The sequence below is a fragment of the Diospyros lotus genome, chromosome 2, assembly GCF_014633365.1.
Source record: "Diospyros lotus cultivar Yz01 chromosome 2, ASM1463336v1, whole genome shotgun sequence".
Taxonomy (NCBI): domain Eukaryota; kingdom Viridiplantae; phylum Streptophyta; class Magnoliopsida; order Ericales; family Ebenaceae; genus Diospyros; species Diospyros lotus.
In genome coordinates, this window is record NC_068339.1 from 11,126,057 (window position 1) to 11,153,634 (window position 27,578).

At 36.5% G+C, this 27,578-nt stretch overlaps 2 protein-coding genes across 4 annotated transcripts in view; both read left to right on the plus strand.

Annotated features, from left to right (window-relative positions):
• Positions 1-26,937, plus strand: LOC127794883 (protein SUPPRESSOR OF FRI 4-like). 3 transcript variants are annotated; one of them, XM_052326158.1, is made up of 7 exons: positions 1-1,820; positions 3,717-3,817; positions 23,808-23,919; positions 24,074-24,483; positions 25,395-25,549; positions 25,639-25,692; positions 26,451-26,937. In XM_052326158.1, exons 1-7 carry the CDS (start codon positions 1,627-1,629, stop codon positions 26,457-26,459), a joined length of 1,035 nt encoding a protein of 344 aa, XP_052182118.1. In that variant the 5' UTR covers positions 1-1,626; the 3' UTR covers positions 26,460-26,937. The 3 variants fall into 3 exon arrangements, with proteins under 3 accessions (XP_052182118.1, XP_052182117.1, XP_052182119.1); XM_052326157.1 differs by having other exon boundaries at positions 25,639-26,937; XM_052326159.1 differs by lacking the exons at positions 25,639-25,692; positions 26,451-26,937 and having other exon boundaries at positions 25,355-25,537.
• LOC127794885 (proteasome subunit alpha type-4) overlaps positions 1-27,578 on the plus strand; it is a 66,833-nt gene that overhangs the window by 20,599 nt on the left and 18,656 nt on the right. The gene's annotated exons all lie outside the window — the stretch shown is intronic.

Consider the following 27,578-nt stretch of genomic DNA (forward strand, 5'->3'; position numbering starts at 1 on the left):
TTTGTCATGAGGGTTAACTGTTGGCATTTAGGCATTCATATAAAAGTTCAAGGCCGAGTCAATCACGGGAGCAAAATATATGGTAAGAACATTTTAAGTTTTTATTGTTATTATTCTTTTGTGATAAGAGGTTATGAGTTTAAATAATGAAAATCTCTTTGCAAGGGCAGGGAAGATTGTGTATAAATATGATTTTCCCTTAACTCTCATAAAGCGTAGAGCCTCTTGTACGAGGCACCACCCTTTTTGTTCTTTCCAGGTGTTGTTTGGCTTCAGGTAGACTCTGAATCTATGTATTATTAGTTAAAGACTGTAACATCGTTGTGAAGCACTGCCAGTCTTCGATCAGAATACACAACTCAAGATGGATGTGCAACTGTGCAATTGTCAATCAGAAATATCATACACTAGTCGAGTTTTCTAGCGATGCCATTAGCTATGATTTTCTTAAAATTTATAGTTGTCACTACAAAATAACAGAGACTACATCTAAAAATTAAAATAACAATTTTTGGTTCAGTTTTGAAGATAATAGTTCAGTTTTCAACCAAATAAATTAAATTTATATCAATTAATGCAAATATCTTCAAGATCTAGTATATTTAAAAAATTGTTGCGACGTATAAATACCGCTATATATAGTTATAAGTACTTAATTTTCTAATTTTAGTTTTTGTTTGATTGCTTGATCTACCAAAATTTATATTAATCTGATTGTTTTGGTCAATTCATTTATTTCAGCTAATATGGTTAGATTGATTTTTTTTTTTTTTAATTTGGTTCAAACTGATTCTATCATCAGTTAATTTAATTAATTTGTTTTAATCTTCAAACACTTTCATCACCAATCAAGATAATTTCTCCCTTACTTGTTCCTTGTGGTTGTTCTAGGAAAATAATTGAAGTTTTCTTTGTTATATTTTTATAGATGATAATGGGCGGGATGAAGATACACTCTTCTATTTAAAAAATTACTCAATTTTATGTATTCACTATCTTGTACGTGGGAAAATATAATTGGGCTTTGATATCACATCGATATCCCAAATTATGTTGTATATTTTTTTCCTTGATTACTGATTATGATAACTATAAACGATGACTTGGTGTAGAAAGTAAGTTTTCATCTGTTTGATGCTTTCTAACTGGGGTGTTACACTTGCTATAAACTGATGGTTCCTTTAGTTGCTAGTTTGCTCTTTTTTTTTTTTTTTTTTCCTTATGTATAAAAAAAGGTCGTATTTTGTCAAGTAATTTCTGTTTAGTCGTATTTTGTTAAATTCTTGTATAATGAATATTATCAATAATGTTATTTTTAAAAAAAATCAAACAACAAGATCATGATGCTCTTTTTAGTGCAATTTCCGGAAAAGAAAACCTGAATTGTCCAAAACATCAATTTCCATGTAATAAAAAAACTACACATAACTCAAGTCGTTGAGAACACAAGCGGCGACATGTTTTCATTTTGGGAGAGAAGAAGCACAAAACCCTGACGCCACAAGCAGACAAAGTATCGATCAATTGATTAGGCGAAGAGATTGATTTTGGAGAACAGGGAGAAGCGATTGATTGAATTCAGAGAGCAGGTAGAAGTGATTGATTGAATTGCAGAGAGAGAAAGAGATGGGGAAGAAGAAGAAGAGAGCCTTGCTGAAAGTGTGGTGCTATTACTGCGACAGAGAGTTTGAGGACGAGAAGATACTGGTGCAGCACCAGAAAGCCAAGCACTTTAAGTGCCATGTCTGCCTGAAGAAGCTTTCCACAGCCAGGGGCATGGTCATTCATGTCCTCCAGGTTCACAAGGAGACTGTCTCCAAGTAATTATACTTCTCAATATTATTTCCTCCCTTCTTTACCTCCCGTCTGTTTGTGTACATGAAATCTTTTGTTCGAATCTGGGGATTGTGTCTTGGTTTTGGTTGTTGATGTGCTTATACTGCGTTTCTGGCTCTTATTTGTAAATTGGGATCTTTTCTTTAACTTACTTGGGGTTTTCCAGCTACATAATTCGAGAGGCTTTGATAATTGTTGCCAAGCTCGAAAATGCATTTCAGTGGACAATTAAAAATCAGGGAACCATCAGTTGCTGTGTTTGGGACTTTCTTAGATGTTAAAATATGGCATCTAACATAGAGAAGGACATTAGATAAAGACTAATATCATTTAGCTCATTATCATAGGAATACTAGAACTGCATTTTTCTGCAGTCTTTTTTGTAACCGAATTATTTTGGTGACCTATATGGAAATAATGAGCATTTGTTGTTTGATTAGGCTATAATATATGAAAATCAATACAATAGATATCATTTACCCCATCTCAAAAACTTCCACAGAACCTCTTCACTTTCTTATCATTATATTCAGTGTATCCATTGGAAAAATCAACAACAAAAGTAAAAGTTTGGAACACCAAGGAATATACCACTGAAAAGCCATTTCTACCTGCTTTTCCTGGAGTTTGACCTCTCTCATCTCATATTGGAACATACACCAAGAAAGACCACCTGAAGCTATCATCTGTGCGCCTAAGTAGATAAGACAATGTAGTTTTGTATGTATTAATTCCTCAACTTTAGACTTTCTAATCCACTTCTATCGGCTCTTTCCATGTTTGACATCTTGACATCTCACTATCTCACATTGGGCAATAACTGAGAAAACACACTAAAACTATCTCTTACATGCTTAACTAGAAGTCACAGTGTATTGTATCTTGCATTAAACTTCTTAAATTCGCATTGTACCTACTCATCCATAGCTTGACCTCTCTATATCTCACATTGGGCGAGAGACCATGAAAACCCACCTAAAACTATCTTCTACATGCCCAAGTAGACAAGACAATGATAGTATTTACGTGTTAATGCCTTAGTTTTAGACTTATTATATGCCACTTTTGCATGCTTTCATGGCACCTTCCACCAAGAAAACTCACCAAAACTATTTTCCGCATGCTTAAGTAGACAAGATAAGATAGTTTGTTTGCATTGGTGCCTGTCTTATAGACTTCTTGAATGCAACTTCTATTTTCTCCCCATGGTCTGATCTGTAGCTTTATCATCCTTGGGAGTATGCCAAGAAAACGTACGTAAAACTTTCACCTATCTGCCTAAGTGGAAAATACAATTTCGTTTTATACATATTTTTTTGCTGAAATAGTTTTATACGTATTGATGCCTTGTCTTTTGCACTTTTTGATCATGAATTGTAAAACCTTAAACTTGCATTTTTTATGCAAATAGAGTGTTATCAAATAAATATTAAGGACTTTTATTCACACTACTTTCTCAATATATAGAGACTGGAAAATAATTTCTTATTGCTTAGTTTCGATAAAGTATAATTTGTATTTGTAAGGTTAAGAAAATCAATAGATGCTAATCTAATTTTATATATGTATATACATAATTTTTTTACATATTCTTGTTGCAGTGTCTTTGCAATTCTGTGTTCTATTCGCATATTTAATCAGACTCACCTACACTGGTCTAAATAATAAATTGACTGCTTGTTTCCGCTTTTCTTAGTGACCTTAAGCAGTAGCAATATAATTGAGGATTCAATATTCTGTTTGATGCTCTTCAATGTATCTTTGTATGTGAAAATGTTCTCTCTTTTTGCTATTTTCATTTTGGACATTGCCTTTCTTCTAACATTCATGCATATGTCCTTTGTCTTGAGTTATACTGACTTGAGATAAATTTATCACAGGGTGCCTAATGCAAAACCTGGTAGAGAATCAACTGACATTGAAATCTACGGGATGCAACGGATCCCACCTGATATCTTGGCATCTCATTATGCGGAGGAAGGTATAATTTTCATGCTTGTATCCTACCATTTTACTTTTGCACTTTCTTTGTGCTTTAATGTTTTGTCATGCATACTGAAAGCCAACTATTTTTAAGAAAATACCAAAAGCTAATTGAGGAATTTGCTTCTGTTTGTATCAACTTCTTGAAGATTGTGTTCTCACTGTAGAAATTTAGATATATGAAAATCAAAGGGGTGTGAGATTACACTTGATTTGTCAAATTTCTGGTCCTTTAAAATCTAGATCTTACATATACTTCCAGATTGAAAGGTCAACGTCATCCATGATGGTATTTGCATGGTTTGTCTCATATGTTTCAATTAGGGTGACTAAGATTGATCTTGCCACTACCATCCCAATGTAGCAGGTCTTTTTCTGATTTTTGATGTTGTTATATGTCTTTTAAATCTAGACTCTTTCAACAATGAGATTCTTTTGTAGTTCCTATTTTTGAATTAAAAATTTTTTCTAGGATAATTTGCTTCCAATGGCACTTATCTGTGGGCTATTATGTGTTGACCATGTTGTATGTGACAAAAGCTGACCTGATCTCAAACTTTGCTATATTTATGTATTAGGCTTGATTTTGAACTTTAAACTTCAGTTGCTTTAGAATGTGGATATTTTGACAACTTTTTGGAACTGAGAATTCTTGTGTATTTTTGTGATTAATTTTATACCGAGGGGTTAATTATTTGCCCTACAGTTATGAACTGCTTAAATTTTATGCAAGTGGGATCCTTTGCTTTCTAAGTGGATTAGTTTGGACTCTGCACCACATAAAATGGCAAATGCTATTAATGTTGATCCAAATACAACATATGTAATCCGTCAAGAATTTAGTAATTTTGATGTATAAAAATAATATATATATATTTTTTGTGAATTTTCAGATGTTAAGTTCAAAAGTCGGGTTCTGAGAAGAGGAGAACCTCAATATATGGAAATTTAGATGCACTTTCTTAATTTACTGCTAGTGTTCATTCATTGTTTCACTTTGACATGATTTATGTACAGGAAAGCTGTTGTTGTCTGTTATTATTCATGGAGCTTTATTGGCCTTCATTGATTGGTTTGTGTAAGTCAATTAATTGGCTTGATTTACTGCAGAAAATAATGTTATATTCAGCTTCAACCTCTGTGAGATTGCTATCTCTGATGACTAACTTTTTTCTCTTGAATTCTTGTTTTCACCTCTCATCTTCCCTTTCTCTCTCTTCCAAGTTAAGTAAACTTTGAAGGAAGTTTTTAGGTGGAGGCAGTGAAATAGAACTGCTTCTAAATTTATTTTATATTGGTAAAAGCTCAGGGTAGGGTTGTGTACGAAAACCACCCTCCCCTGACTTTCACAAAGTGAGGATCCTTGTGCATCAGGACACCTTTTTTGGTACAAGGTCAATAGGTGCCTGTTCCTTGCTACTAACTTTATCCAGACGATAAGCTTTTATGCTGGCTCAAGATACATGACGTATATTCTTATGCTTTATTCAATAAGCTATCCATTTTTTCCCCTATGATAATTGTAATCGTGAAATTTACAAAATATCTGGAAAACTTGTTCCCTTGGTCATGGTTTAGGCTTGCAAGTTTTAGAGGGAAAAGAAAACCTGTCCTGTGTTTCAGCTCAATTTCCAGAGTGCTCTTGGAGACTTTGAATGATTTGTGCTGTCAAGTTATATCATACTACTTCTATAGCGGGCAGCAGGCCTTTTGTCTGTTCCCATGCCACTTGCATATTTGATGTTGCTATAAATTTTATGTCCTTACCAACTGTCGTTATTTCTTAGTTAGCCTTACACTTGCTTGCTGCACTTGTTTAAGAATAACTGCTTTGATAATATGTGAAATACATTATTCAAGTTGATTTGAATTCAATACCAGATAACCTCAGCACTTGCCGCAGATCTTTCATTCAACTTAAGTATGCTTATTTGTACTTTACCTTTTATTGTGTTTTTGAAGTTTCAACATTTATCAATGCAATGTTCAAGGTGCGTTGCATTGCGTTTGACTTTTCTACACAATTTCTCTTTATCCACATTTACAAGGATAAAAGAGATAGTCAAAACTGTGAAAGCATTAAGCAGATCAAGTTATTGAGCCATCCCATAAAATTTTAAGGGTGATTGAGAAAAAGTTAAGAAGAGAAACCAAAGTCTCTAAAAACTAATTTGGTTTTATACCTGGTAGGTCAGGAATGGAAGAAATCTACTAATTGAGACATCTAATAGAAAAGGGCCAGAGATAAAAAGAAAGATTTGCATATGATGTTTATAAATTTAGGAATAAGCTTTTAAAATAGTCCTCTGATAAGTTTTGTTGACGGTTTTAGAGAAGAGAAGAATTTGCTAATGGCATGTATCATCAAATAGAAATGTGTTTTAGCATTTATAGAAGAGAAATCAAGGTTTTCAGTTATAATTGGATTACATTCAAGATTTGCATTGAGTGCTTAGCTCTTTTATCTTATGATGGAAGAACTCACAAAGCATATCTAAGAAGACATGTCTTGGTGCATATTATTTGTAGTCAACATTGTTTTTGTGAATGCCATAAAAGAACGTGCGAATGCTGAGTTTTGAATTATAGAGGAACAGGTTAAAATCCAAAAAGCTTCAACCGAGCAGGTCAAAAACTGAATATATGGAATGTAAGTGTGACTCATGTCATGGTGAGACATGAAATTTAAGTAATTTTTCAAAAATATCAGTTTAGATATTTCATCCCAATTTTTTTTTTTTTTAAAAGGAGAGATTATTGAGGACACTACTCTTAGAATCAAGATAAGATGGTTAACATGGAGACGTGCGTTTAGCATTTTATGGTATTGTAAAATTCTTTTTTAAGTTAAAAAGGTAGTTTTATTGGATGACTATAAGGCTATATGTGTTTTATGGATTAATATATTAGGTAGTTAAGCATCATGTAAAAAATGTGAGTGTAGTTGAGATAAGAATGCTACGGTGTATGTACAACTACAAATAAACACTGCATTAGAAAGTGGGGTTGTTTTGAATAAGGTTGAAGTGATGTCTATTGAAGATACACGGGACATGGTGAAGGTGGTTTGGTTATGTTAGAAAAAGACAACAAATGGACCTGTCACACAAATGGATACAATGGAATAAATTTGTAAGAAAAGAGTTAAGAGGAAGACTAAAGAAAATTTGATAGGAAATCTTTAGGCATAACATGGCCTTACAAAAGATATGGCCATAGATAGAGATGATTGGAGAGCTAGAATTCATGTAGCCAATCTCACTCAGTGTGGTTAAGGCTTGTGATGATATACTGAATTGGAAAGGGTGGAGTGTAATGAGAATAAAGTAGAGGGGAATCTTTCAATTGGGAAAGAGAACCTCAAAGGGAAGTTCCGAGGAGAACAGCATTCCAGCTTCCAGGAAGATTAGGACTAGGAGTTTTCTCTCTTTTTTTTTTTCCCTTGATCTTTTACTTTTTTGTTTTTTTGATGGGGTTTGACAGCTTGGACATTAGCTTCGCATATAGAAGGCATAAAGATACTTTTGTAGCCAAATTGTTTTAGTTCATCATAAGCTGATCTATCATTACAAGAAACAACAGTCTGACAAGAAATTCTTGATACAAGATCTCTCGCTTTTGATTTTCGTCATGTCTAGTTTTTGGAGTTTGCTTGATAAAATGGGGACAAAGTGGAGTTGTAATGACAACTTGGTGACAACCTGAAGAAGTGGCAACTTCTGGCATTTGATGTTACAAGTGAACCAAAAAACTTTTGCTTTGAAGTTAAGATTTGTTTCCACAGGCTTGGATATTATTCATTGTGGTGAACCCCTTGACGCCAATTCCTAATTGGCTTGGATTTTCAAGGTAGTAATCTGTAATTTATCATTGATTGTTTAATTTAGGATGCTATCTTCAAGTGTAAGAATTGTTCCCCCCTGCACTGGCAGCACTGTTAGTAGTCACCACTGCAGAGTCTCTCACAATGGATTTGACAGTGTTAAGAAATTAATGTCTCCCTAACTTAGATTCCTTGAGAAAAATTCAAGAAGACATTAGCCTAAGGTTACAGCATCTTACAGTGGTTAGCATCCATATTGTGGCATGCTTTGGAACAGCAGTATGGTTCCCGTCTCCCATGCATGCTCTGCCTTAAAAGTAACTAGGTGCTGGCATTTGGGAGTGGATTCTAGTTCCTTGAGGCCCCATAGAACAGTTCCTTGGGTAATGATAGTTCCAAGAAGCAGTGGTTTAAAAATGCTGGCGCTATCTTACAAGAAAAAGCCTTGCAGCCAATGCTTATCATCCAGATCACGTACAAAATGTTGGTGCTGTGCTTAGAGATTTATGGGGAAGACAATAAAAATCTTGTGTCCAACACTCAAGGCTCATCATGATGATTTTAGGTATTTTTATTTCAACCCATAGAACCTGAAGGGTGACAAGGAAGCATAATGGCTAATCTCAGCGTATTGAGACAATAGGTGTCTATTTGTCTGACCATTTGCCCAAAACCACTAACCAGCAAATATGAGACATGGGTATTAAGTCTTACCATGAGTCATGGAATATGGGCTGTTAATTCTCATTGCAATTTTGCAAATCATCTTATACTTGGATTAGGGTTCTATTGCAAGCTCCATCTTTGAGTACCTTCACAGACCTTGTGAGGTACTGCCAGGCCAAAATGGCAGATTGTAATGAAGACTTGATATTTCAGACCTACTAATCAAGTGAAAGAAGGAATAGTTATGAGGGAGAAGCAGAAGTAATGTTGTGTAGACATATACTTCTTTGAGGGGGTGAAGAGAAAAATGACCTCATTTATTTCTATATAATTGAGATTTCTATTTTTTTTATATTCCTTAGGAAAAATATAATATAGGATATAATGGCCTTATGGATGATATAATCCCACTTGTTCGGATTAGCACTTGTGATTGTTGTTTTTGTTAAGTTCCATGAAGTTCAACAATTGAATCACTTTCTAGATGAGAACTGATGTGGGAAAAAAGATTCTAGGTCTATACTTAATGATATGCCACTTATAGGCATTGTAATTAAAAATGAACCAGTCATTGAATCAACTAGGGAACTGGTTCACTGGTTTGACTGTGGTTCAGTGGTTGAATCGCTGGTTAAAAAAATTTATGTATGAAGTATAATAATGTCATTGTTCAAGTTATATGAATACATTATTGATTAAAAAAATATAAGAACTAGTTCAGCCAAGGAAAGTGCAATTTCAATATTGAATAATACAAAGACAAAACCAAATAAACCACAAATCAAGATTAACAACAATAACAACATTGCAAGACTTAATCCCACTAGCTGGGGTCTATATGAATTCTAACTCTCCAACCATCACTATCCAATGACCATATCTTCTATAAACCCGTTTTATCTCATATCGTGTCTTTTCACCAACTTTTATTTGGTTACAAATCAAGATCAAATAAACTTTAATTAGCCTCTATAACCTCTTTTTTTTTTATGAGTAAGAGTATAATAATAACTAAAGCCATCATAAAAGATGCCAAACCCTATAGAAAAAGCCATGGACTAAGAATCTACACTTCTAAAGAAAGGTCCTCTTTTAACCATACAACAAGGGGAACAAAGAAGTATTGCCTTAAAGAGATGTTAAGGCCTTTCTACTTCCTCAAGAGCTCTCGTTTTCTTCTGCTCTAAATACTTTATAATAATGGGAGTGGTGTTCAAAATTTTGTTGACATGTATTCTTTGGCAATTGAAAGCCCAAAAATGGGAGATCGGTCATAGGTGCTGACCCAACAGACTCCAAACAACTCAGAAGGCTCTACATATAGTGATGCAAGAGAATGTGATCTACTAATCCTTGTCTTTTTGGCACAAAAAGTACCAATCTACTGGGTGCTGTCTTCCCCTCAAGTTATAGATGGATGGTATGAAACTGAGTAATCCATTCCAAGTAAAGAAGCTACGTCAGGCAGTGTTGCTGTCCTTGATCTCCACACTGTCTTCTAAGGATAGGATTCCTTCCTTGTGTCCCTTTTTCACAAGACATAACCTAAAAAGACCGAATAGTAGAGGTCTCCCAATTTTCCTTACTCTCCAAAAACATGTTGGTCCTGAAGCAACCCAGATTTTCCAACCTTAAAAGCTACATCTAAATTGTAGTAGCTATCATCTTTTTGGGAAATAGACATTTCGCTTGAGTTTAATCTTCAATTATACCTTGACAAAAAAGAATTTGGCTTTGACAAGTTGTAAGAAGTCTTTTGATGTGGCCATCAAAAGGAGACATCAAATGTCATGATTTGAGAATGAGCTAAGAACGTCGATGCCAAAAATGTCATCTATATCAACCTTTATTTAATATATCCATAGTCTTCCTATTATGATACTGAATGCAACCATTAGTATAACTTCTCAAGGGTTTGCTCACCAAGAGAGTTATTCTGTCAAAAGCAAATTTGGCATCATCATTTTGCAATAAGTGGTGCTAGAGTTACTACAGGAGGCGTGGATGGTTGATTAAAATGACACTGATAAGTTTAAAGAGAAGCAAAACAGTAGGAACAAGAATAGGGATTAGGACTAGAGAAGGAAAAGATGGAACAGGAAGAACTTGATGAAGAGAGGAAGAAAAAGCTTCTGATGGTGAAAAGAAAAAGGGAGCAGATTCAAAGAATGTGTCACGTTCCAAGGGCAGGACAGTAACTGTAATTTTACTTTCTGTTTGATGCTTGTACTTTGCCATGGAATCAGATTATGCTTTACAGGTTGTACTCTCATATTAGTGTATGGCTGCGAGGCTATAAATAAGCCACAACTAGAGGATGGGGATTCATGTATGATATAAAGTGAATCTTTTCCCTCCAATTTTCTCTCTCGAACCTTCTCTTCTCCCTCCTCCTCTTGCTGTTCTCTCTCTCTCAATCTGTTTTTCCCTCCCAATTCTCGCTAATTCTAGAATTTCAACCAAATAGCCTCTGTCAGATCCGAAGATCTGACAAAATGTGACATTAGAAGAAAGAAAGTATCTACCAAGATCAAGCAAGTAGCACTTGTATCCTTTTTGATGATGAGAGTAAACCAAAAACAAACATTTGATGAAATTGAGTGAGGAGACAATTTCTCACGACTTGGGGAAAGAAGATGGACAAAACAAGTTGTTTTGAAGACATGAAGAGGGATAGGATAGATGGGATCATGAGGAAAGAGTAAAGTATGTGGAATGTCCCCATTCAAGATAGAGGATGTTGTACAGTTGATCATATGACTGGAGGTGACAATAGTTGCATCCTAGAAAGAGACAGGAACATGTATGTGAAGGAGAAGCATTCGAGCAACTCAATGAGATGATAGTTGTCACACCACTAGGGTTGAGCTATGGTGTGAAAGGGAATTTGGAAGATTAATAGAAGAATTTAGAGGGAGATATTAGATGGAAGGAAGAGAAACAACAAGAAGATGAGAGTATTCAAGAGAAAGGGAGAGGAGATCACAAAGAGAAGAAGAAGATTAGAAAAAATTACAGAATACTCATCAATACCATTCATGAAATCCAACGTCAGGCTGTGGCTGAATATATAGGCTCACAGCTGCAACCACTTTAGTTACTGGACAAAGGCTGTAATCGCCTTAGCTATAGAACAAAAGGGGAAAAGACAAGAAAGAGAAAATATCCTAACAACCTTTAGCTACAAGACAAATAGTCCTACAAAAATAGAAATTAAAACAGAAAATAAAACCAAAATTACAAATACCACCCTTGAAATGTGACAACAGTTTTTATGTTCTACCACCGCATTTTGTTGTGGAGTATAAGTACAAGAGAAGTGATGAAAAATACCCTAAGATGAGAGAAACGCCTGAAATGTAGTAGAAAAAAATTCCTTAGCATTATCACTCCAAAGAATCTGAACTAGATGACCAAATTGAGTAGAAATTTCATTACAAAAAGAAGTGAACAAAGATTGAAAGTTTGCAACTCAATATGATCTATCATTAAGTAGAGCCAAGTAGAAGAATGATCGTCAATGAATGTAAAAAAATAGGAAAAACCCTGTTTAAACTTGATTCCACTAGGACCCCAAATGTTGGAATGTAAAAGAACAAAAAGAGCATCAACTCGTTTATTAAGATGACTATAATAGAAAGGATGGACACATTTGCCTAATTTGCATTCTAAAACAGTCAATGAGGACTATGTAGGAACCTTCTATCGAAGAGTAGATAAGTGAGGATGACTAAGTTGGGAATGAATATGGAAAGGAGAGGACCTTGCAGTAGTGCAAGCATATGCCATGGAGGATAGTAAGGCAAGACGATAAAGTCCCTTGAGCTAATGTTCGGTGCCAATCATTTGTCCCATACCTCAATCCTGCATAAGAATGGAATTAGAATCAAAGATGTCACAACAATTTCAAGATTGAGTGAGACAACTAATAAAAATGAGACCAGTGTTATAAAAGGCACGCCTAGGCGCGCCTTGATACCAGGCGCAAGCCTGGCGCTAGAAACAAACCAGGTGGGTGAGATCTACCTAGGCACGCCTGGGCACACCTAGGCCCTCAGGCACAACCTTGCGCTCATAGATGTTAAAGGCACCTAGGCGCGCCTCATGAAATTAGCTGTCAAGCAGCCCACTGCCCACCGAAATCAGCTGCCATTCTTGGTTCTAGCCTCCCATTTTCTTGGTTCCAGCATGTATACATTATAACATATTTACATTTTCTTTAATTTATATTTTACCTTTCATTTACTTTAATACATAAATGTAAATAAGAAAGTACCCCCCATTTGGATTCAATAAAAATATCTAAAAAATCAAAATCCATAACAATAAGAAAATAGAATTTTGGTTTTAGTATAAACTTGGGATTTAGCGATTTTACCACCCTCAAAATACATACTTACTATTTCTAGAAAAATTCATTAAAAATTATTTTAACAACAATGAATATTAGCTATCAAAATACCGGAAGATAGTTTTTCAAAATGAAAATATTTTCTTATATGTCTCCTTATAATCCGCTAATCCTCCAGACTTAGAAAAATAACATTTTTCAAAATGAAAACATTTTCTTGATTGTGGACTTGTAGTGTTTATTGATTGTGGAGTTGTAGTGTTTATGTGTTTGTTTAGAACTTTGTATGATGATTGGTACTTGTTTGAGTTTGAGTATTATCTCTTTGTTTTTCTTAAGATGGTCTTCAGAGTGGTATTGTTGTTGACATGTTGTGAATTTTGCAGGAATCAAAAATTTAAAATGTCATCCAACACTATTGATCCTAATCCTGATAGTAGCTCTGCTGGTAGAAGAAAAGATCCAGCATGGAAATATCATAGTCAGCATATGTTGAATTTTATATTTTTTTTATAACATGCTTGTTAAAATACTATTAGAAGTTAAGACCTATTTTATATATTTTTATTTTATTTTATTAACTTGCGCCTAGTTCCACCAGGCTCGCGCCTCGTCTTGCACCTCAGGCTCCAAAATCCTTGTGTGCCTTGGGCCTTTAATAACACTGAATGAGACTATATGGACAATTAGGAGCAAGTAAAATAGAATTAAGTGAAATATATGGAAGGGGATCAACCCTACCTATACTTGCGAGAATGGTTTTAGAGCCATTAGCTACAGTGATAGGAGGAAGGGAAGTAGGTGAATGAAAATAAGAAAATAAAGTTTTTACCAGAAATATTCTTTGAAGTGATAAAATCAAGAATCCAAGGACTAAGAGGAACGTGAGTAAGGTATTTATGAGGATTACCAATGGATGGAAGAGTAGAAGAAACTGATGCTTGGGCAACAGAAGGTACAGGAGAGGATGCTCGTTGAGCTGTTTGAGGCTACTTTGCGAACTCCTCAACGGAGATTGTATATGTAAGAGCTAGTTGTGTAGTATGAGAAAACATATCTGTTGGAGAAGATAAATGAAAAAGAAGAAATAATTTCAAGTTGGAAACGGGTAGATAAGGAGATAAGAAGATGAGATTAAGATGGGAAAAGATTAGAAGAGTTGAAACTAATAAGATAAAGGAAAGGAAGGATAAATCTGTTTCAAAACTAGATAAGGAAGTCCTAGTTCAAATAAATTCTAATATAGAATGTGTTGTAATCTATTCCTATATTTTAGGAGATTTTTTAGGGGATTGTGTGTATATATAGTGCATCTCTCGATCAATGAAAGCATGGAAGTACATTCTTTTCATTAACTTCCAACATTCCTTTTGTTTTTCATGGTATTAGCGCCACATTCTTGTGGAAGACGTTCCTTTCTTCCCTACGACCTGTAGACTCCTTTAACTACACGTCATAGTTGAAACTCAATCAGCTAGTGAAGCATCTACCACCATACCTCCTCCAACGAGGAATGCACAAGTTCCAGCTACTCCAATGGCTCTTGATAGCCATTCCCTCCAGATTACTTAGCATAAACTGAATGGAACCAATTTTAAAGAATGGTTCCAATCAGTTTTGTTGGTAGTTCGAGGAAAAGGCAAGGCTGGTTATTTGACAAGTGCAGTTCCTATGCCTAACACAAACTCAACAACCTATGGTGTTTGGGAGGCAGAAAACTCTATTGTCATGGCTTGGTTGGTTAATTCCATGGAGCCAAAGATTGGAAGAACTTACTTGTTCTACAAGACAACCTAGAAAATTTGGGAAGCTGCGCAAGAAATATATTTAGACATGGAAAACATTGCCCAATATTTTTAGATTCAATCTACTATTTGGACAACAAGGCAAGGTACAAGTTCTGTTACTGAATATTACAACACTTTAACAGAATTGTGGCAATAAATGGACCTATTTTATGAAATCATGTGGGAGTGTTCTGAAGATGGGAAAAAGCATGACAAGATGATAGAAAATGAGAGAGTATTCGACTTCCTACACGACCTTAACTCTGATCTTGATGAAGTTAGAGGCCGATTACTTGGAACCAAATATTTTCCATCAATAAGGGAAGTTTTTGCAGAAGTCAGGTGAGAAGAAAGCAGGAAGAAGATAATGCTAAATTCATCAAGAACTTCCAATTCTGATGTATACACACAAACATCAGCCCTGGTCTTTTCAAGGATGAAAACACCTAACACATGTAGAGGAGAGTCCCAGAAAGATGAACAATGGTGTGACCACTGCAATGAGCCATATCACTCGAGGGAAACTTGCTGGAAAATCTATGGAAAACCAGCAAATTGGAAGCCTGAGAACCAGAGGAAGGCGAATCAAGTAGTCTATGGGGTAGAAGTTGAGACTAGAAAATCGGCTAACCTAGACTTTATCAGCAAATCAGGTGGAGGTTTTATAACAATTGTTGAGTCAAACTAAGGTGATCAAACTTGAGACCCTAGAAAATCTTAATCCAGTAGTGTCTTTGGCTAAACAAGGTATATTTAGACACTCCCCAATCTCATTTAAATTCCCTATAGACTGTTGGATAATAGACACAGGTGTTTTAGATCACATGACCGGTTCACTTAAGGTGTTGGTAGCCTATAAACCTTGTGATCAAGGTATAACTATCTCAGTGGCCGTCGGTACTACATCTATGGCTCGAGGGAAAGGGACAACCAATGTGGCAGGCTTAATTCTAGAATCAGTTTTATATGTACCTGATTTGAAATGTAACTTACTGTCAGTGAGCAAACTAACTAAAGACGAGTTGTTTGGTGACATTTTTCCCTTCTTATTGTGAATTTCAGGACCTATATTTGGGGAAGATGATTGGCAGTGATGAGGAGAAAGGAGGTCTCTATTATATCTTAGGGCTTGAAGAGAAATCTAGGTCGCACATTTGATCCTCCTTGTCTACTATTTTAGATTCTGAGATTATATTATGGCACCAACATTTAGGGCATCCTAATTTCAATAATCTCAAAGTTTTGTATCCTTCCCTTTTCATTAATAAAAGGAACAATTCTTTTCATTGTGAATAGTGTATCCTTGCTAAACAAACCAAAAGTTCACATCCAACTCGTATGTATAAGCCTTCAAAGCCTAATTTAATTAACACTCGTTGGTTCATCACATTTATAGATGACCATACAAGGGTTAGCTGGGTGTTATTAATGAAAGACAAATTTGAAGCCTATGTTGTTTTCAAAAGGTTTCATCAAATGATAAAAAATGTCTTTCAATCCTCCATCCACGTTTTACATTCAGATAATGGCCGAGAATATTTTTCCAATGACTTCAATCATTATCTAAGCATGGCATTATTCACCAAAGTTCATGCCCTTACAACCCTTAACAAAATAGGGTGGTAAAAAGAAAAAATCGCCATCATCTTGAGACTTGCAAGGGCTATCATGTTCACTAATTCAATGCCTAATGCTTACTGGGGAGAAGCAATTCTTATAGCCTCATATCTTATTAATCGACTTCCCTCCAAAGGTCCTTGCGTTTAGAACTCCCCCAAGTGTCTTTCTTGACTTCTATCCTCATCATACTTGAGTCCTAAATTCTCTTTCCTCGAAAGTTTTTGGGTGTACTGTTTTTGTACACAAGTACCACAACCTTCTCAATCCAAATTTGAACCTAAAGCTCTCAAATGCATATTTGTTGGCTATCCTCCTACTCAGTAAGGGTATTGTGAGATTTAGCTTATGTCATGACCCATTTAGTATTTGTATATATAGGTGCACAATCTATATGTTTAATGAGGAATGAAATTTCCTCCAACTAGGGTTTTTCTCACTCAAGTTCTCTGATTTAACATGGTATCAAAGCCTACCATTACCAAACCCTAGTTGCTGTCACCACCTCCTTCAGATCTTGTCTCGGCCGCTACGTGCATCTCCAGCTTCCCTCTTCCATAGTTCATCTCTGGCGTCAGGCGTCCGTCATCGGTTGGTTATAGCGTCCCATCATCTCTGTCTTCTCTGTTGCTGCCATTGATGTTACTCGTCGATGCCAAAGTGTTCCCTCGCATTTGCAGCAATTGTCATTGGAGCATCGCCATCGTGCCACCATCGCTGTCGGTATCCATCGCCGATATCTTAGATTTGGTCTGTCACGAACGTTTCAAATCTTGTTGTTTCTGCCACTCGATCTCCCTTTTTCGGTTGTCGTTGCCATCACCGATCGACAGATCTTAGCCTTCGGTCTCTTGCGATCGTTGATCTTCTGTGCTAGATCTTCTGTTAGTCTCTCACCGGATCTACCTCTCCATCACTTTCTGCTGTCGTCATCTAGATCGCTGTTGCCTCCAAATTTGCAACCTCCAGTCAGGCTTCTGCGATTTAGATCTGCATCACCCATCTGCGATTCAGATCTGCACCAGTCACCAACCGACGACCTTCAGAACTGCCAGCGACCTTCAAATTTGAACCCTTCAGATCTGCCTACAACATATCTACTGCCTTCAGATCTCTTGCCAGCCGTCGGCCTTCATGAGTGGCTTCTCCAGCTGCCGCAGTTCAGATCTGGCCGTCAATCCCTTAGATCTGGTCAGATCTGGCTGTTAGACCTCAGATCAGGCCATCGGTCTTCAAATCCGACCATTTTTTCTCAAATCCAACCATCTTCTTCTTGGCCAGCCCAGATCTCGCTCCAATGTTGGTATCTCAGATCTGGTTTTAGATCTTGTCATCTGCTCGCGACCCCTCGCCGTTGATCTGTCCCTCCAACGTCACTGTAGACCCGTTCTTTCCGTCATTGGCCTGCCTCTTCTTTGTCAGCGTCATCTCCTTAGTCGATCGATGACCTCTCTGTAGCATCGGAGCATTGCCATCGTCAGTGCGACCTCAGATCTAGTGCTTGTTTCTCCTTCCAGCGTGGCTCTCAGATTGACGTGCCCTCAGATCTCGCGCAACGCGGTCTCACATCTTATGGCCTTTTCTCCGGATCTTGTGCATCACATAGATCTTGCATTGCCGATCTGTCATTGCCTCCCTCGCGACCGTCTTCTATAGCAACGCTCCCACGTGCCCTCAGATAAACTAAATTTGTAACAAGATTGACACACATGATATATATGTTCCAGCTTGAGGGGTAATGTGAGATTTAGCTGATGTCATGGCTTATGTCTTAACCCATTTAGTATTTGTATATATAGGTGTACAATCTATATGTTTGATGAGGAATGAAATTTCCTCCAACTAGGGTTTCTCTCTCTCAAGTTCTCTGATTTAACTAGTATAAATGCTACAATCCTTCTACACAACGCTTTATTGTATCTTGTGATGTATCATTCTTTGAGCATCAACCATTTTTCTCCCTTATTCCTCTGCAGGAGGGCACATCTAGTGTAGAGGAATATTGGGACTCCACCATATCTATAACCAATGAGTTCACCTCTTATCTCTCCTCTTACTTCCCTACCTTTTATGATTTCTACTCCTATCTCTTCTCCTACTTCCCTACTGAACCAATTCCTCCTACCCAAACCTTAGTGCCTAATCTAGGGGGAGATAAGGAAAACTAGATCCAAGACTAGATCTAAGATGATCCAGCTTTTGATAAACCATCCTTGGTGTATTCTAGAAGGTCTCATAACCCTCAGCCAGACCTACTGTCTAATCCAGAGATACGCTCAGATCCTAGTACTATGGAGGATGATGGTGATGTGGAAAGGATGACATCTAGTAGATTTGATGATCTAGATATCCCAATAACACTAAGGAAAGGAGTGAGATCACCTATTTCAAATTATTTGGGGTGTTCAAATCAATCTCCTCAGTTCAAGGCTTGTACTGTTAGCATGGATGATATTGTGTTCCCTAGAGACATATATCATGCATTACAGAATGAGAAATGGAAGGTAGCAGTTGTGGATGAGATGCAGGCTTTAGAAGCTAATGGAACTGTGGATATTATGAGGCTACCTGATGGAAAGAAAATTGTTGGCAGCAAATGGGTTTTTACTGTGAAGTACAAGTCAAATGAAAGCATTGATAGGTACAAGACTAGACTAGTAGCCTAAGGGTTTGCACAAACCCAAGGACCTGATTATGAGGAGACTTTTGCTCCGGTAGCTAAGCTTAATTCTATATGGGCGTTATTCTCATTAGCTGTCAATTTGGATTGGAAATTGCACTAGCTAGATATCAAGAATGCTTTCTTGAATGGGGAACTAGAAGAAGAGATTTATATGAGGATATCCCTGGGTTTTGAGACAGAGCACACAAAGGGGAAGGTATGCAAATTGAAAAAGTCACTATATGGTCTTAAGCAATCCCCTAGGGTGTGGTTTAAACGATTTAGTGACACTTTAACCAAGCTGGGATACAAACAAGGGTAGATATACCATACCTTATTCATAAAACTTAAAGTAGATGGGAGGAAAACAATCCTCTTTGTATATGTGGATGACATTATCATCATAGCAACTAAGGACTGCATTTGAAGTAAAAGACTTAGGAAAATTGAGATATTTTCTTGGAATGGAAGTGGCTAGAAGCAAAGAAGGAATTTTCATATCCTGAAAGAAGTACATGATAGATTTGTTGAAGGAAACTGGAAAACTCGAGTGTAGACCTGCTAGTACTCCTCTAGAACCCAATTGGAAAAATAAAGAAGATAGCATAGGAGAATACCAAGTGGATAAGGGAAGATATCAGCACCTAGTAGATAAGTTAATCTATTTATCACTCACACATCCTAATATTGCATATGTTGTAAGCATAGTTAGTTAGTTCATGCATCACCTACAAGAAGACATCTTGAGGTTGCACATCACATCCTTAGGTATCTAAAAGGAACACCTGGGAAATGACTTTTATTTAAGAAGAGCCATGATAAGGGAATTAGTGGATATGTAGATGCAGATTGGGCTAGTTCCCTTGAGGATAACAGATCTACATCCAGATATTGTACTAAACTATGGGGTAATTTGGTTATATGGAGAAGCAAGAAACAACCAGTATTGGCTCATAGCAGTGTAGAAGCATAATATAGAGTTATTGCTCAAGGCATATGTGAGGTGATTTGGGTGGAAAAATTGATGAAAGACCTAAACATACCTATATCCTGTCCAACGAGGCTCTATAGTGACAGTAAGTCGACAATAAGTATTGTGAATAATTTGGTATAACATGATCGGATGAAACACGTAAGAATTAACCAACATTTTGTCAAGGAAGAGATTGATAGAGGAGATATACATCTTACTTATATTCTTTCTGAGTTTCAAGAAGCAGATATTCTTACAAAGGCAATGCAGAAGCAAGGTTTTGAATCCATTCAAGGCAAGTTGAGAATGATGGATATCTATTTACTAGCTTGAGGGGAAGTGTTGGAGAAGATAAAGGAAAAAGGAGAAATAATTTCAAGCTGGAAATGATTAGATAAGGAGATAAGAAGATGAGATTAAGATGGGAAAAGATTAGAAGAGTTTGAACTAAGAAGATATAGGAAAGGAAGGATAAAGTTGTTCCAAAACTAGATAAGGAAGTTCTAGTTCAAATAAAATCTATTCTGGAATATGTTGTTGTAATCTATTCTTGTATTTTAGGAGATTTTTTAGGGGATTGTGTGTATATATAATGCATCTCTCAGATCAATGAAAGCATGGAAATACATTCTTTTCATTAACTTCTAACATTCCTTTTATTTTTTAGTATCAAGTGCCACTGATTTTTCTTCTACACCCGTAGGAACAACAACATCAGCTTTGGGAGGCTGACCATGGAGTGCATAACATGTCTCCTTATAATGATCAAGGCAATGACAATAATTACAATAAGATCATTTACCACCTTGACCACAACTAACACCTCTACCACGACCACTTCTAGGTCCAATCTCAAATGAAGATCCATGATTCTGAGAGGTAAGTATGGATTGTTCTTCAACTGAAACATCAGAAAATGCCTGTATGCCTATGAAGGATTCGGGCAAACACCTCTTCCATAGTAGGTATGGTTGGACTACTCAAAATCTAAGTATGAACACCCACCATATCAGACTCAAGACTTGCTAGGGTAAGCCTGATAAGCAGTTTGCATTGCATTAAAAATCTAAGTATGAACACCCACGAAGGAGCATTGCATTAAAAATCTGCCATAGTGGGCTTAGTACGACCCAAGTAGCCACATCTGAATCTCCCTTCTAAATATAGAACAAATTGCTAATGATATTGTATAAGCACCCAATATCATTTGTATATAGTTCGTAAGCATGAAACCAAATATCAAAACAATTCTCATATACATGAAACAAGGGGATCAAATCAACATCATCGACTGCATTAACAATGTAACAAACTGTGAATCCACGCGATCCCATACATTCTTATTAGATTCAATGATGTCAGAGAGTTTTGTAGTCAAATGGCCACTTACACCATATCCTCAAAACCACATTCGAACAAAGGTTGACCATGATAGATAATTATTGCCATTCAATTTGTTAGTTGTAATGGCTGGAATACTAGGAAGACGGTACAGTCATAGGAGAAGGCAAATTCTCCACTCCAAGATTTGACGATGCCATATCTCAAAACCCAATCACGAATGAAATCTGAAGCAACAACAATAGCAAACCCAAACCAATAAGAGCAAGGAGGTGCTGTGAACCAGATGAACCAGATCCGAAGGTGTTGCTGGATTTGGAGGTGTCGCTGGATCTAAAGGTGTCGTAAAGGAGGACATAGATTTGGAGATGTCATGAACTAAAATTGCAAACTGAAATCGTTGGTCTTGGAGCGTCATGAACTAGAATGATTGGATTTAGAGATCTCACCTGAGATGTTGCCAGATTTGGAAGAATCATGAACTCAAATTTGGAGGTCTTGTTGGATCTGGAAGAATTGCAAACTCTTGAGAGATCGTGCGAGGAAGAAATGTTGCAAAGAAGTCATTGTCGCCTGATGGCGACGAAGGCGGGGACAGCGATGGAAGTGGTGACAATAGATGGCGGTGGCGGCTGTTGCAATGGCAAATGGTGAAGCCAACAGCTGTTTAGGATTAAGGTTAGGGTTTGGCTGCTGTTTAGGTTCATGGCTTTGATACCATGTTTTGGGAGAAAGAAGAAAGAAGATTATTTTATTCATAGTTAGTTATCTACATATATACACAATTCTACAAGATACAACTAAGAGAAAAATCACACTATGTAAAACATTACAAATCTATATCCTTCTAACAATTGACAACTTAGTAAGAGTTTGAAATTTGTTTTTCTGTAGTCTCAAAGGATGAACAAGATCATGAGAGAGAGGCTCATAAGAACTGCCATCAATAGTTGTAATAAATGGCTCTAATGTAAAATACAGTAGTATGTCACTAGTCACAGTATGCTTTTGGAGGGTGCACCTTGGTTTGGCATAAAGTAGCTCTCTAGTGATATCACCATTGACATCAACATGAGACATCCCAACTTTTTATTTAACATCATCATCATTATTATGGATTAGTAGGTCAGAGATGTTTACATTGGGAGGACTAAGCTTGGTAAAAACAGAAAGCTATTATAGTCACTAAAAAGTGATCAGTCCTCGCTCATAGAGGGCGGGAGGGAGTGAATGTCTAGTTGTCAGGTTAGAGTATATGCTCTACAGTTTGAAGTGATGATTGATAGTGCGACTAGGGATAAGACAAAAGGCTAGGCTCTGTGCCAGGGATTGGGATTAAGATTCCTTAGAAAGTTAGACTGGTGGAAACTTTTGGCAAGCTTACCAGGGAGCTACAGTAGCTGCTGGGTGAGGGTGAGCCAGACAACAGCGAACAGTTTGCAAATCAACTTTTAGAGCAAAACCATACTGTTTTTTGTTGTGCTTCTCTCTTTATGATTGACCAAGGTGTGCCTCCTTGTCCAGTATTGGCAAGAGGGGATCAAGGAACTTGGGTAAACACTTGATTCCGACCTCTGGTCCCCAAGTCCTTGAGAATTCCAAGCAGAGTAGAGATGGCTTCTAGCTTATGCCTAGGACCTAGAGCACCTAAGTTGGAATGCTCAAAGTATATCAGCAAGGAGATGGTCTTCTGAGGAGATGCACCTGTGTAGATATTCAAGGAGAATTTTGAGGTAATCTATATTGTTGAAAATCACTGTAGAGATGCAAAGGAGAATGGCTCCAGAGTGTGAAGAAGAGTCTCTGGCTCAGGTTGAGGCATTGTGTATGGTCTTTTTGACTAAACCAGTCTCAAGAGTCTTGACAAAGAGAACTGATCTCTTATGAATCACCTCGTGATGCTAATTCATGATACTTGAGCAAATATTAGATCTGATATGACATGGATAATTATGTCCCATGTTTGGAAAAAGCTTCTGTGCCACATGAAGTTTCCCTACGTCACCATGTAGCAGATGCAGCACATGCGTCCACACTTACTATCATTGTCTTGCATGGCCAAAATTGCTGTACCATTGGGAATGAGTTAGCTACATATCCACATATAACCTAACTAAGCCATATCAACTTGAATAACAAATTGTACTTTAGCTCTATTTCTTATTGCAATTACTTCATTTTCATATACCCAGCTCTTGTGCTGGATAAGTGTGCTTGCTAACACTATCCTCTCCTTGTTGAAGTCAATGGAATTTGACAAAAAAGGTTTTACTGGTAATACATTGGAAGAATCTGCCCTCTAAATGACTATATCTTGTTTTTGGCAATGGACACTGAACATTTGTCTAGCAGCTCAGTTAGTGGATCTCATTCATTTAATCCATAATATATTTCTTGGCATGAAGATGTGTTGGAAATTTCAGCAGTTTGTGATTTATTTAAGTGAATGTTAACTTGCCCTGTGTTTTCCATGTATTTTTTTTTTTTATCTCTTTTCCTTTATAGGCAGTTTTCTATCACATTATTTTGTTTGTATTAGTTCATCATATAATTGTACAAGTGATGATGCAGCAGTACTTTTTTCCTTCGCATTTTGCATCTTTCTTTTTGATCAAATTGAAACTGGACCAAATTTATATGATTTGTGAGATTCTTACATAGAGTTGAAGTTTTTTAATCGTTGCAGATGTTATGGATCTTAGGGCACATCATTCCCAGCATGGTAGCTTGAAAATAGCTGTTTTTTCTTTTTCTGTTTTTTTTGGCAGAAGATGATGTTCCATCAAAATCAGCAAAACTGGAGGTTGCTTCATCTGTCATGCCAGGGTCATTAGGCATTGGCTTTCCTCCTCAGTCAACTTTAGGCTTGATGCAGCCAGTGTGAGTTTTATTCTTCTTGCCTCCATTATTCATTTTGTGTATTATAGAGTTCGAATGTCATTTAGAAAAAAGGGCATCATGTTTAGCTTTTAGGCTTTTATTCTTCTTGGAATAAGTGAACCTTTTCTTAATGGGAGTATTTGGTTTGGTGCAGTTACAATCCTGGGTTAGCAATGCCTCCTGCTGGTTGGCCGGCTCCTCCTCGGCCCCAACCTTGGCTCCTACGGCATCCAGCTGTTTCAGTTCCTCCTGCACCATTAGTTCAACAGCCTCTATTTCCTGTACAGAATGTGCGCCCACCTGCACCATATGCTGTACCATCTGTACCTCAACCGACTTTTCCTGTCACTCTTCCAGGACTGCCCCAAGTTCCTCCCGCTCCTGTCTCACAACCATTGTTTCCTTTTGTTGCCAATAACAGTGTACCCGCCCAAAGTTCTCCATTTTTTAAAGCTATCCCCTCTGCAAGTATCCTGTTAAGCTCTCCTGCTGCATTCAAAAGGTCATTTGATGCCAACAACAATGCTTCTTTGGCAAATAATTACCAGTTGCCTGGAATTCAAGGTTTGTTTTCACTGTCTTCCCATATTCCCCTTGATGGTTTTCGGGCATTGGGTGAGAAAAATGTTTCCCAATATGTTTTAGAACTTGAGAATCTAAAGACATGAATGGAAAATTTCTTCAAGCATTAAGGAATGGAAGCTGCGTTGGGGTTGTGCCATGATTTTGTTTCTTTTTTTTTTTTTTTCTAGTTGAAATTCAAACATTATCCTTCAGTTGCAAATAAGCTGTGACTTGACTGCCTTGCTGGTGGTAGCTCTATCCCCAATTTTCATCTTTTATTTTGGCATACAACAATAACATATCAAGCCTTAATTCCACTAGGTGGGGTTGGCATCTTTTCTTTGGGCATACGTATCTTGAACTGGTTTGCCCCCTTGTTTTAAGTTAGGGAGCATAAAAGATGATAAGGGTCTCATTTTGTAATATTATCAACTGGTTGTTAAAGTAGTTGCTTTTCCAGACAAAAAATAAGCAGTTTAATGCAGTCATTACTCCTAATAAGTTGTGCAGAGTCTGGGTCTGTACTACATGAGTTTCAAACTTGCAGCCAGATTACTTCTTGTCCTAGTTTCCTTTTTAATATATTTTTACTTGAAAATACTTTTCTTCTTTAAAGCCTTCCTCTTGAAAGTAGATTAATTTATATTGGCAAGTAAACTTTAAGTAGTTCTTCAAATGTGACTAATTAGTAGAATTGTGTTTGGAAGACATCTCTTTAAGCTTCCATTACCACAAAATAATTTTTTCCCCTCCATTTCTTCTCTGATTAGCTTTTTCTTAGTTGTATTTGATGTGTGCTAATGCCTTTTCATCTTGGGTTATCAAATTGATAACTGGTGTTTTTTTTTTTATATGCATTACCATCTTGGAGTGCTCAAGAATGATTTATGCTTCACGTTCATTGGTTGAAGGTGGGGCATCAGTCAATTCACATTGTTATGCTTCTGGTCCAAGTACTGGTACTCCATCAATTGGACCTCCTCCTTTAATTGCAAACAAAGCCCCTGCATCCCAGCTAACTGCAAATGAAGTCTATTTTGTTTGGGATGATGAGGCAATGTCAATGGTTAGCTTTTCAATTTCCCTTTTTCTTCACTCCAAATATTTATCCTGAATGCATCTTTTTACTTGGGAAATTTAATTTGGTACTTGCAGGAGGAAAGAAGAATGTCATGGCTGATGTATCAGGTGCATGATGAAACTAGCCAGGTAATTAGTTTTATTTCCAAAGGAAATGGAGCTGCTTTGTTCATCTAAAGAGATGGGTAGGTGTTATATTCCATGTGTCAGATTCAGTTGTTTACACGTTGTTACTTGTTGATAAGGTACCATTATATGTTTTTTCTCTATTCACGTAAAAGGGGAAAAAATAGACTTCTAAAAATGAGTGAGCCTTCCCACACATTGCTTTTGGCTTTCTACTCCATTTATTGACGGCCATGTACCTTTTCCCCTCATGGAAACTCGTACACCATATTATTACCCATCAAAGGTTCATGTTGGTATTTATGTTTTTGCTGGTAGTTAGTAATTACAATACTGACAAGACAAGTTTGCTATTATGAACTGGATAATGCTCCAATCTAGCATTGTACTCCGTTAATAATAATGTATGTATTATGAATTGGATAATGCTCCAATCTAGCATTGTACTCCGTTAAGAACCGTGTATGTACTTCTTGGATACGTTTACTTGATTTACTGTTGTATATTCCTCTTATGCCTGAGTTGAAGTCTAGGGATAGTGTGGAGCAAGAACTTACTGAACAGAAATTTTGTCCATTGATGTGGTCAATTCAAATATTATTTTTATGACTGAACAAATGAACAGTGAATTCAAATTTGACCCAGGTCAGCCTTTTTTGCAAGTCTGATACCTCTTGTATAGAAGTAAAAGCTAAAATACATGGTCTCTCCCTTCCATCTTCTCTGTTGTAATGTTTGCATCACGGTTGTGTGTCTCCCAGATGAGCTGAATTGATGCAGCCATCGACGGAAGGATATTGGAGAGTGGGCTTGCTGGTCGGATGGCTTTCTAGATTGGCTTATTGGGTCATTTCTGCATGTCTGCAACATTTATCCAGATATTTAAGGGTGGAATCCGTTCAAGGAGAAGTCCTATATCTGTAACGTCCTGGCGATGTCTTTGTCCTAGCTCTTGATTTGTTTGTTTCATTTTCTTAGAAGAAATGGGTGTTGGCTCGGTTGCATTCTTTCAACCATTAGCCACCAGTCTGATATGGTGGGCCCATCTATCTTGGGATCTTTGTAATTTTGAGGAACTCTGTGAGGATATGGCATTTGAGCTTGAACTATACTGCTTGTGAGAATTATTTATGAGCATTTTAGAGTTTGATGACACTTTGTTCTATGCTTTCACTCCCATTCGAGGGGAGATATGGTTTTAAGGTTTGTTATTAGAAATACTTAAAACATTTGAAATCATTTGCATTATCCTTCTCTTTCTCTCGATTTCTGTGGTTTAAACCTTTCACTTTTTAGGGCGAGTTTGTACACAAATTTTGGTTTGTTTATTTAGTATAATTGAGTTATAAAGAATATCGATGATCTTATTCTGTATATACTTGAAGGATGGTTGTAGTTATGAATTTTAACAATAAAAAGAATCTCACATAGTTAAATTAATTATTAAGTAACAACTTACTATTGTAAAAACAAGACATCTAGACTCTTTATAAGCTTACAACCTTGCAAATCTAAAATGTTGGAAGTTGTATGTTAGGTTGTATTTAGTTGAAAATACTTTTTAATTTTATAACTTTAATTTTTATTAAATAATTTAATCTTTAATTAAAAATAAAAAATTGATTTTCTAAATTTACATTATGAATTGACAAACAACTTTTTTTAAAAAAAAATATTATATTATTATTATTTTTTAAATAGAAAATTAGAATATGTTTAGTTATAAATTTGAAGTTTACGAAATATTTCTAAAATTGAATGGATTCTTTTAACTTTCAAATGGTGTGTTTTTCACATAGGAAAGTCTAACTTTGATATGTTAATTATATGCTGCCAATTTACTATATTTACATGTTAGAAGTTCCTTAAACTTTACCTTAATTTATAAA

Bases quoted from the DNA above. Each gene is read 5' to 3' on its own strand.
- LOC127794883 (XM_052326157.1), top strand. From the start codon at position 1,627: ATGGGGAAGAAGAAGAAGAGAGCCTTGCTGAAAGTGTGGTGCTATTAC. The intron at 1,821-3,716 runs GTAATTATACTT...AATTTATCACAG, and splicing joins CACAAGGAGACTGTCTCCAA to GGTGCCTAATGCAAAACCTG. The intron at 3,818-23,807 runs GTATAATTTTCA...TTTTTTTGGCAG, and splicing joins ATCTCATTATGCGGAGGAAG to AAGATGATGTTCCATCAAAA.